Source organism: Saimiri boliviensis, chromosome 21 (assembly GCF_048565385.1).
Source record: "Saimiri boliviensis isolate mSaiBol1 chromosome 21, mSaiBol1.pri, whole genome shotgun sequence".
Classification (NCBI taxonomy): Eukaryota; Metazoa; Chordata; class Mammalia; order Primates; family Cebidae; genus Saimiri; species Saimiri boliviensis.
Genome location: NC_133469.1, coordinates 3,049,488 through 3,060,311, shown reverse-complemented (window position 1 = coordinate 3,060,311; position 10,824 = coordinate 3,049,488). Strand labels below are relative to the sequence as shown.

Below are 10,824 nucleotides of genomic sequence, written 5' to 3'. Positions count from 1 at the left end.
GAGCAGCTATGGTCTGCCTCTTCCGATCCTGGTTACATACCTACATCTAGAACAATGCCTGGCACAACGTGGGCTGGGTGAATAGATATTGATGGTGGTTGTTGCGGAGGGGATCAGGAAGCCTTTCCAGAGGAGAATGGGGCCTTGACGGTTGCATAGGAGTTTGCAGTGGAAGAAGAAGGGGTGAGAACGTGGCCGGTGGAGGGAACAGCATATGCAAAGGCATGGAAGGGTCCGAGAAGGAGAGATCTCAGCATAGCAGATACTCAGAGAAACACTTCAGGCCCCAGCTGGTCTCTCGAGCTGGAATCTTCACCATCCGGGCTGAAATGGTGAGTTTCCCTTGCAACAGGTGACGGGGAAGCTACCCACCCTTTCTGACAGGTTAGGCAGGACGTGGACAGATCAGGTGGGAAGCAGGAGGCAGCGGTGGGTGAGAGCAGGAAAGTAGGGTGTTTGTAAAACGTTCATATAAAAATGACCAAACGTCGGACTGGCATTCTTGCTCATATTGGTGATGAAACAAACATCATTTTAAGGGCCTTCGTTTTACTGGAACCCCCATGAGGTAGGTACAGTCATCACCCCCATATCACAGAGGAAGAAACCGAGATGCACGAATCCGTCTCTGCCATTCTGATGTGCCTGTGCCTGACGGAGGCTCGTGACAGGCGGGGAGAGAAGCGACCTGAAGCGGGGCCTCTTTTGCTGGAGTGTGTGTAGCAGGCTCAGCCCAGCTCTGGACCCAGTGGTTCTGGTGGTGGCTTCTGACCCCGGATCACAGCGACTTAGCTGTAGCAGTCACAGTCCTAGCAGCAAAGGGACGGCACGTTCCCATGTGCTGACTAAATGCTGTTTGGAAAAGGGACAGCTGGGGCAGGGTTAAAGGAACCCAGAAGAGATGGCCCTGCACCCTGGCTAGCAACACGGGAGAGCTGTTACTTCTTCAAAACCTACAGGGCAGAGGAGGGAGTGGACGCCAGAGCCCAGGAACAGAATCACCGAAGCGCTAACAGGGGCTCAGGGTAGGAGCTGTGGCCTTTAGTAGAGGGACACAGCTGGCTCAGGGTGACCCCACAGAAGGGCTCTGCTGCAGGAATACGTACCCAGACCTGTCTTTTCCCTCTTGCCAGGGCCTCCCCCAGCCACATCCCGACAGAAGCCAGAGGGAAGAAGCGCCCTGCTGCAGTCCACAGACGCCAGGAGGGACAATGGTGGGGAGTGGATTTGCAGAGGTGAGCCTAAAGCATTCAACCCGGAAACCACGCTTCTAGGGCCAGCCTCCCGTGGCAGCTTCCTTCAGGGGCTAGCTCTGCAGTATTCTTCCAAGAGCCTCCAGCCTTCCGACGGCTCGGGAATCGCACCGTTTCCTGTGTTAGGTTCCTTTCTCCTTCAAAGAACCAAAGAGGCTCTCGTCATCGGCCGCTGATTCCCAATTAACCTCGGATTTGTTACCAGAAACGATTGCAGGCAGCATGTCCTCCAGGATGGGAACTGGGATTGGTGACTGGTTCTGGCTGATTTAAAAGCAGTGGGGACCTAGTCACTGTGAGAGAATGGAGTTCTAACAGTTCATAGTATGTGATGGCAAAATAATTACCTGTCATCACTCAGCACTAAGTACCACTCAATCCTAGCTCTCTTCCATAGGCAGTACAAGAACAGGTTATCCAAGGACTGTGGGGTGAGCTTGTTATCATCACACCAGAGAGTTTAAGGCAAGGAAAGACCAGTCCCAGGGCTTTACATTCTCAGCTCAAGGCATACTCAGAGTACAGGGAGTTCTCTGATAGCCCTCAAAGCCTCTCTTATCTCTTGGGTCTGCAGGGCCACTGTAGGTAAAAATCAGATGCAGAATCTCATCCTATATGGTGTGGAGTTACAACAGACAACTAAATCCACAGCTCACCAAGCAACATGTGTCGAGCATTGTTCAGGGGAAGAGGGGGACTCCAGGAAGTGGAAGAGTAACACGGAGATAAGTCCAAGCAGCCCCAAACCCCAACGAAGAAGGCGGCTGGGCGGGCGCGGTGGCTCAAGCCTGTAATCCCAGCACTTTGGGAGGCCAAGGCGGGTGGATCAGGAGGTCAGGAGATCGAGACTATCCTGGCCAACATGGTGGAACCCCATCTCTACTAAAAATACAAAAATTAGCTGGGTGCAGTGGCAGGCTCCTGTAATCCCAGCTACTCAGGAGGCTGAGGCAGGAGAATTGCTGGAACCCAGGAGGTGGAGGTTGCAGTGAGCCGAGATCACAACACTGCACTCCAGCCTGGGCGACAGAGTGAGACTTCATTACAAACAACAACAAAAAACAGGCACAGATAGAAGGGAATTATTCCAGCCTTTTTTTTTTTTTTTAGAGACACAGTCTAAAATATACCTAACACTACTGAACTGTACACTTAAAAATAGTTAAAGTAAATTTTATGTGATGTGTATTTTAACCACAACTAAGAATTTAAAAAATTAATAAAATAAAAATAAATACATTGCAGGGATCATATCACTTTAGGGATCATGTCTCTAAATACTTCAGAGTGTTTCTTCTAAAAACAAGTACATTCTCCTGCATAACACAGTACCATTACGACACCTAAGAACATGAGCATGGATAGAAGGTTTCCTAATATTCCATCCGCATTCAGATTTCACCAAGGCTTCAGAAAGTATCTTTTACAGCTGCATTTGTTTTTTCTTTTACTCCAACATCCATTGAGGCATCACCTATCACACTGATTGCATTTGGTTTTCGTGTCTCTTTAGAGCCCTTTAATCTAGAACAATCTTCCCTGACGTGAACATTTTTATAAGCATCCAGGTCAGTTGTCCTGCAGAATCTGTCCCCTCTGTCACTTCCTGGTCTGCTTCTGTGGACTGATTTTTCTCTTGACTCTGGGTCGCATTTTCCTGCTTCTTTATAGGCATAAGAATTTTTTGTTGAATGCTAGACATTAAATGTTCATGTTGTTGGCTCCTGAATTTTGTTGCATTTCTTTAAGAGGTGTTGGAATTTTTCTGGCAGAAATATTCTTTTGGTGTCTGTTTTGAGTAAGCATAACCTCCTCAAGCTCTGATCTTTGGCTCCTCAAATCAGTGAGAACTGGCTCTGTCTGGGTCCCCCTCACTGCAGCACAGCCCAGGAATGACGTCCAGGCAGAAAGCCAAGGCAAGGGAAGGGCTCACCTCACTTCCACCCCTTTCTTGGGGATCACAGATCTGACCCACCCCTTCACGTTTTACTTTCACATAGTTTTGAACTCACAGAAACGCTGCAGGAATACTGCAAAGAGTTTCTGTGTGTATTAGTCCGTTCTCAGGCTGCTAAAACAGACATAGCCAAGACCAGCTAATTTATAAAGGAAGGCAGTTTAATGGACCACAGTGCCACATGGCTGAGGAGGTCTCACCACCATGGTGGACAGCGAACGGGAAGCAAAGTCACGTCCCAATGTCTGAAAACTGTTTTCCGTGTTTTGTGGAGGTTCCTAGTTATTCCTGATGGAAAGGAAACTCCAAAAGTGAAAATTCTTTCCTCATAAATATTGACTGATTAGAAAGAAGAGTTACATTTTTTAGTGTGCAGATTTGATAAACACTGTGTTAGCTAAGTAATATGTATTTTTTCAAAATAGAAACAGTGTCTCACTCTGTCACCCAGGCTGGAGTGCAGGGGTAGGATCACAGCTCACTGCAGCTTCTAACTCCTGGGCTCAAGTGATCCTTCCCCCCCTCAGCCCCCTGAGTAGCTGGGACCATAGGCGTGTGCTCACATGCCCGACTAAGTAACCAACATTACATCATAAGAAATAAGATCCATCAACATGACACATCTTCTGGTAACGATGGGCTGAGGACACATCACTTCTGCCAAAAATGCGTGACCTGAATCTAATCACGAGGAAAGTGCTGGACCGATCCAAGCTCCAGGACATTCTGGAACATAACTGATCGTATTCCCCAAAGAGTCAAGGCTATGAAACATAAGGAAAGACTGAAGGGCCACTCCAGACTACAGGAGGCTGGAGAGACAGGACGAACAGGCGCCTGCCACCACACCTGGCTAATTTTTGTATTTTTAGTAGAGATGGGGTTTCACCATGTTGGCCAGGCTGGTCTTGAACCCTTGACTTCAGGTGATCCGCCCGCCTCAGCTTCCCAAGGTGCTGGGATTACCAGTGTGAGCCACCGCGCCCGGACTGCAGGTATATTTGAGAACTACAGGTGAGAAGGATGGGAGAGTCAGGTCAGTCTGAGAGCGTCTTCAGAACCGTCTTACATCACCTACATTTTTCTGTTTGCTTTTGAGGCAGAGTCTCTCTCTGTTGCCCAGGCTGGAGTGCAGTGCTGTGATCTTGGCTCACTGCAACCTCCTCCGCCTCCCGGCTTCAAGCAATGTTCATGCCTTAGCCTCCCCAGTAGCTGGAATTACAGATGTATGCCACTATGGTGGCTAATTTTTTTTTTTTTTTTTTTTTTAGTGGAGACAGTGTTTCACCATGTTGGCCCGGCTGGCCTCGAACTCCTGGCCTCAAGCAATCTACCCACCTTGGCTTCCCAAAGTGCAGGGATTAAAGGCATGAGCCAGAGCCACTGCAGCCTAAAACCAATTTTTATAAAAGACGAAGGACTAAAACCACCTGGACTAGCCCCACTCCGGGCCACCTAAAGTACCCTGGTCCTGGTCCTTCTCGAAGACTGGCTTCCACCCCACCCTCTCCAGGCCTCAGCTGTCCCTCCCCAGTCAGGTCTGACCACTCCCCTGCCCCACCCTGCACCCCTCCTTTCTTGTAATTCAGCCTGGGAGTTACCTATCACTGCACCGGCTAAAGGCAGGGGACATTCTTGCTGGCCACTTGCCCCAGCCTTGGACAAACAAGACCCTTGGTAAATGACCGCTCGACAGGACCAGTCGGAAGATCCCTTGCTGGCCTCAAAGACTCAGCATCTCAGCGAACAATGTTTTATCCTCATCCATAGGAACAGCTGAGTCCCATCCGATAAAAGCACAGCTGAAGACAGGCCGGCTCAAGGACATGGCACCCCGCAGTAGGGCTTCCCAACCTCTGCACGCTGCACATGGGGCCCGGATGAGTCTCCGTTGGGGAGAAGGGAGCCTGTCCCGGGTGCTGCAGATGTTAAGTGGTAACCGGGGCTCCACCAGCTACCTGCCCAGAACGCCTCCTCCCGAGTTGTGACAACCCAAACTGCCCCCACACATTGCCAAAGATCCCCTGAGGGGCAGCACCTCCCTTCCCACTGAGGACGGCTGACTTCGAAGGAAGGAGGTTGAACTTGTCACCCAGAACCCCGAGCTGGAAGGAGTGGGTGACGGGTCCCTGAGGTCACGGTCACAGGGTGACAAAGCTGGACGCAAACCCAGGCACTTCTCCAAGCGCAGATTCCTTCCATCCACAGTTTTAATTTGTAGTTCCGTATTTTTTAACAGCATGGTTGCCTTTTTCTCCAGGCTAGCTATCCTGGAATAGTCGCAATTTTATCATCATGTCAAGTTTGATGCTTCTGAAGCCGTACCATGACCTGTGCCAAGGAGGGTTTGTGGCAGGGCCAGCACGGAGGGCAGGCCACCGTCTCTGTCACACAGGGGTCCCTTGCCCTGCAGAGTCAAGAGCGGCCACTCACTGGTCAGCATGCAAGGCCCCGCGACATCACATCATAAAGAGTAAGGAGACCCCCCCACCGACGTGGTCACGCAGCCTGTGCCCCTGGCCACTAGCTTTGTGCTCGTGTGGTCTGGACCCAGGCGGAGGGGCAGACGAGCCTTCGTTACTCATCTGCAGCTGTGACTGTTGCCCTCTTCTCCCTGGGGTCCCCGAAGAAGCTTGGGTTCCCAAAGTGCCATCCCCCACAGAGGGCTGTGACTGGCCCTTCCCTGAGCTCCTGTCCACCTGGAAGTCCCACGGAAGCAGGGCTGGGTGGAGTCGCCAGGCCCTGGCACCTGTTCCATCCACGACCGCTAAACGCATGAAAGATAAAAACAGAAGCCAGACAAAGACGGCGGACAGGCCCCTGCTCACGAGCTCTTTATTGGAATAAATAAGAGCGTATTGCGACACCACGAGGCCTCCTCCTAACCGCGTCTCTGGCTTAGGAAGCGCCTGCCTGGCGTGGCAGTGGGCTCCCGAAAAGCGCTTGCTTCCTGCGGTCAGCCAGGCGGGCCTGACCAACGGCCGCACCAGGGTTTCCGTGGCTTTTATTTAACATCCAGAAATCCAAAGTCAACACTGCTTACAACAATTAAGAAGACAATGAAATCCCGGCACACCGAACGGGGGAAGGGATTCCGTTGCTGTAACATGAAACTGCTCTTTGTCACCTCCAATTAGGATACCGCGGCCCGGCGGGGCTCTGGGCTCCACGCTTGCGTGACACTGTGTGGGTGGCAGAGGGGAACGGAAGCTTCGGGAGGCTCCCCGAGCTGCTGTGGGCTGAGAGGCACATCACACGGAGGAGGAGGACCAGTAAACGCCCTCCTGCCCTCGTCCGAGCGTCCACTCGGCCCTGGCAGACCTGGGACCTCCTTGTGCTGGGACGTCTGTCCCCGGGGGTGGAGATACGTGGCTTTGCTTTCCCTTAGTTCCTACGAACCAGGGTTCCTCTTCAAAGAACCATTCACTGAAAATGTGGTGGCCAGAACTTCTCTGAACTAAGCGCCAGGAACAGCAGCAGACCGGCGGTCTTACCCCCGCCTCGCGCCCCAGCGACCATTTGTCCCGAGCCCACGGGAATCGAGTTCGCCCTGAATCCCGCCTTGGAACCGGCCCCTTGACGCATCTGGCCAGGCCAGGCTGTGAATTCAGATCCAAACTGATGGTAGATGGAGAAAAATGAGGGAGTCAAGCCTAATGGGGCCTCCCAGGTATGCAGAAGGCACACCCACACCTCGAAACCAGTTTGAAAAGAATTCGGACAAAAGATCACATCCAAGCCAGGTGTGGTGGCGTCCACCTGTGTCCCGGGAAATCGGGACACAGAAGCAGGTGGATCACTTGAGCTCAGGAGTTCAAGGCCGTCATGTGCTACGTGTGTGTCTGTGAATGATGACTGCACTCCAGCCCGTGAGACCTTATCTCCTTCCCTCCCTCCCTCCCTCCCTCCCTCCCTTCCTCCTTCCTTCCTTCTTTCCTTCCGAGACAGAGTCTCACTCTGTTGCCCAGGCTGGAGTTTACTGACACAGTCTCAGCTCACTGTAGCCTCCACCTCCCGGGTTCAAGCGATTCTCCTGCTTCAGCCTCTGGTGTAGCTGGGACTACAGGCATGTGCCACCACCCCTGGCTAATTTTTGTATATTTAGTAGAGATGGAGTTTCACCATGTTGGCCAGGCTGGTCTCGAACGTCTGACCCCAAGCGATCCATCTGCCTCAGCCTCCCGAAGTGCTGGGATTACAGGCATGAGCCACCGCACCTATCCAAGCTCTGTTCTTTTCAAATGTCCATCCCCGGGAAGGCGCAGCGCCCTCTCCATGCCTGTGAGGCCAGGCCAGGGCAGGGCCGGGCCACTCCATGGGCTCCAGGGGCCGCGGTCCTGTGCGTGTCACACAGGCAGCACAGAACGTTCCGGCACCAGGTTGTCAGTGAGGCTCTTTAATGTCACCGCATCCCGCAGGAGCCACTGTAATGCTGTTTTAATTATTTCTTTCCCCTGCTGGGAAGCCACCTCATCAAAATGGCTCTTCTGAACCCATCCCCAGCCTAGCAACAGCCGGAACTGAGGGGAATATTAAACTGTTTTCTAAAACTTCCGTGTTGGCATTTGATTTCATATTAAAACTTACTCAACAGCTCTGATCTGCGGCAGGAAGACAAAAAGCTAAAGCAATCAGAGAGGCCCGGCTCGTTGCAGAGAACTCTGTGAGAAGCCAAGGCAGGGGCCGCTTTGCGGCAGGTGCGCCCAGGGGGTCGGCGGGTCATAGCGCTGGGGAGGGGGCATGGTGGGGGCACCACAGCGAGGGACCTACTGCGACCAGAGGCTGGCCCAGAGGGCATGGCCGATGGGATCGCCAATTCTGGAAAGCTGAAGCCTCCTCCCAGAGGGTTTTTTTTTTTTTTTTTTTTTTCCTTTCAAAATGTGGATATTGTTTACTTGAAGCAACAGCCCAGGATTGTGAAGTACAACACACATTTGAAGGATGAGACTTTCCTTTCATGGTCAAGCACCAGCGTCATGCACATGGCATCAAGTTATTTAAAACACCCCCCGCCCCCGTGGGACCCCGTTCCTAGATGAAGACCCAGTTTGGTGTGACTGCCTCCCTTGCTTCACTGTTTTTAGTTCCAGTCAGTTTCATTATACATCCAAGCCACCTTCTGCACGAGAGCAGCAAGCTTTGCTCATCAGCCAGCCATGTGACTATCTGGCTACTTCTTAAGGTTACAAAAGGCCTCTCTGACGACACAGAAAGGGCCAGGACTGCTCATGTTGAGATAGAGCCTCACTCTGTCACCCAGGCTGGAGTGCAGTGGCTCGATCCAGAGCTGGGGTGAGCGAGGGGGTGACTAGCCCACAACCGAGTGAGCAGTGTCTCCTTTCATAGGATGCTCTAAAGGAAGATGCTATCGGGGCTACAGGGAGAAGGAGATGAACATTTCCTACCCTCCCATTACAAGGGGAACCTCATCCCCCCAAATCCACAGGCTCAAGTCCTAATCCACAGCCCCTCCCGCATGACAAGATTTGGAGAGGGTCCTTATGGAGGTAATCGAGGTTAAATGAGGTCATAGAAGTGGGCCCTAATCCAGTGGGACGGCAGCCCTTCTTTTTTTTTTTTTTCTTTTTTTGAGATGGAGTCTTCGCTCTGCTGCACAGACTGGAGTGCAGTGGCACGATCTTGGCTCACTGCAACCTCCACCTGCTGGGTTCAAGCAGTTCCCTGCCTCGGCCTACCCATGAGCTGGGGCTACAGGTGCATGTCACAACACCTGGCTAAGTTTTATAGTTTTAGTAGAGACGGGGTTTCATCACCTCGGCCAGGCTGGTCTTGAACTCCTGACCTCGTGATCCACCCACCTCGGCCTCCCAAAGTGCTGGAATTACAGGCGTGAGCCACCGCACCCGGCCACCCCTTCTAAGAAGAGGAGGTCAGCCTGGGCATGGCTGCTCATGCCTATAATTCCAGCACTTTGGGAGACTGAGGTGGGTGGGTCACTTAGGCCCAGGAGTTTGGGACCAGCCTCGGAAATACGGTGAAACGCTCTCTCCACTGAAAATACAAAAAATTAGATGGGCATGGTGGTGTGCAGCCGTGGTCCCAGCGACTCGGGAGGCTGAGGTGGGAGGATCACTCGTGCCTGGGAGATCAAGGCTGCAGTGAGCTGAGATGGCACCACTTCACTCCTGGGGACAGTGAGACCTTGTCTCAAAAAATACATTATAAAAATAAGAGAGGCGGTGAGGACACAGACGCACAGGGGGAAGACCACGTGAAGACACGGCGAGAGGCCTGAGGACATGACTCTGACATCTGGGCGACTCACCTGTGGCCTCTATTACACACGGCCCTCAAACCAATGCACACCCTCATTTTAAGGTGTCTGAAGACGCATTTATTCCCTAAAAGGGCCTCTGAAGGGGAAAGCTCGGGCCCCCGCCGTCTCCAGCAGCACAATTAGAACCACCCTCTCCAGCCCCAGCCCCTCAACCACAGTGAGAAATGCGGAAACGCCCCCAGCAGACAGCTCCTTCCAAGGACGGTGGCAGCTGGGCCGTCCTGGGTCTTGGATGTTTGTGCAAAAGCTACATTAAAACAACAAGGACTGGCCAAGAAGTGACAGGAATGTGGCTGGAGAACACGTGTGCCACATCTAAGCTTCTGTCACTTTAAAGGTTTTCAAACTGCACAACCCTTTTATTAAAAGGAGAGCCCGGCCCGGGAGAGCCCCGGTGGGCCGTCAAGCGCGGGTCCTCGGGGAGCAGGCGTTCCTGCGGAGCTGACGCCACAGCTTCTGAGGGCCTGTGATCACTAATTGCACCAGCAGGCAGAATGCGGGGTGTTCTCAATCAGCGGGGACAGGGGTTCAGGCTCTTTTTTTTTCATCTTTTGGCCAAGGCAGATAACAACGGACTCAGCATCCCACGCAACCGGGGTGACTCGAGGCCTCAGACACAAGCACCGGGGTTCGGAATCCTGCATGTTCAAAGGCTCTCACCATGGGAATGACACGGAAAGGGGACTGGGGACAACAGCCAGAAAAGGCAGAGGGGGTTGGGGAGAGTGGGGGGATGTGGGCGTGGGGGGGGTGGAGTGGGGGGGTGTGGGTGTGGGGGGTGTGGTGGAGGGGTGGGGGTGGGCTGGGATGTGGGTAGGGGTGGGGTTGGGGGTGGGTTAAGGGTAGAGGGGGGTAAGGGTGGGGTGGGGATGACAGTCACACAGCTGGGACCAGAAGCCCCCGGCGCCTGCCTCCCTGGAAAGGCACAGGGCACAGACAGACGCTGCTTTTCCTGCTGGTCACTCCTGCCACCGTCCGCAGCACTGTCCCCCGTCACTCCACATTCTTGTACTTGGTGAACAGGTTGTAAAGAACCCGCAGTGTGGATTTCAGGTCCAAGTTCACCACGTCTGCAGAAGGAAACAGAGAAACTTCAGGGGCCATGCCCTCCCCCGTCCTTGCGGTCAGTACTCTCAGAAGCCACGTCTCCAGCATGACACCAGCTGCTGCATCTCCATGAGTGCTTCCCCTTAGAGACTGACCGCCACCCTGTCCAGGGCGCTCTGGGCAATGTCTCCGCAGCCACACAGGTTGTGTGACAGCTCCTGGTGCAGGCTGACACCCGGCAGGGACAAGCACCTGGGATACAAGGACAG

At 53.1% G+C, this 10,824-nt stretch overlaps 1 protein-coding gene across 2 annotated transcripts in view; it reads right to left on the bottom strand.

The window, feature by feature from the left end:
• Nucleotides 1–10,308: 10,308 nt before the first annotated feature.
• PARVB (parvin beta) overlaps nt 10,309–10,824 on the bottom strand; it is a 137,164-nt gene continuing 136,648 nt past the window's right edge. Inside the window, exon 13 of one of the 2 annotated variants that reach the window (XM_003932743.4) lies at nt 10,309–10,578. In XM_003932743.4, coding sequence (XP_003932792.1) covers nt 10,502–10,578 — 77 coding nt within the window. In that variant the 3' untranslated portion in view covers nt 10,309–10,501. The remainder of the gene's footprint in view (nt 10,579–10,824) is intronic. The other variant, XM_039463225.2, reaches the window with a different exon arrangement.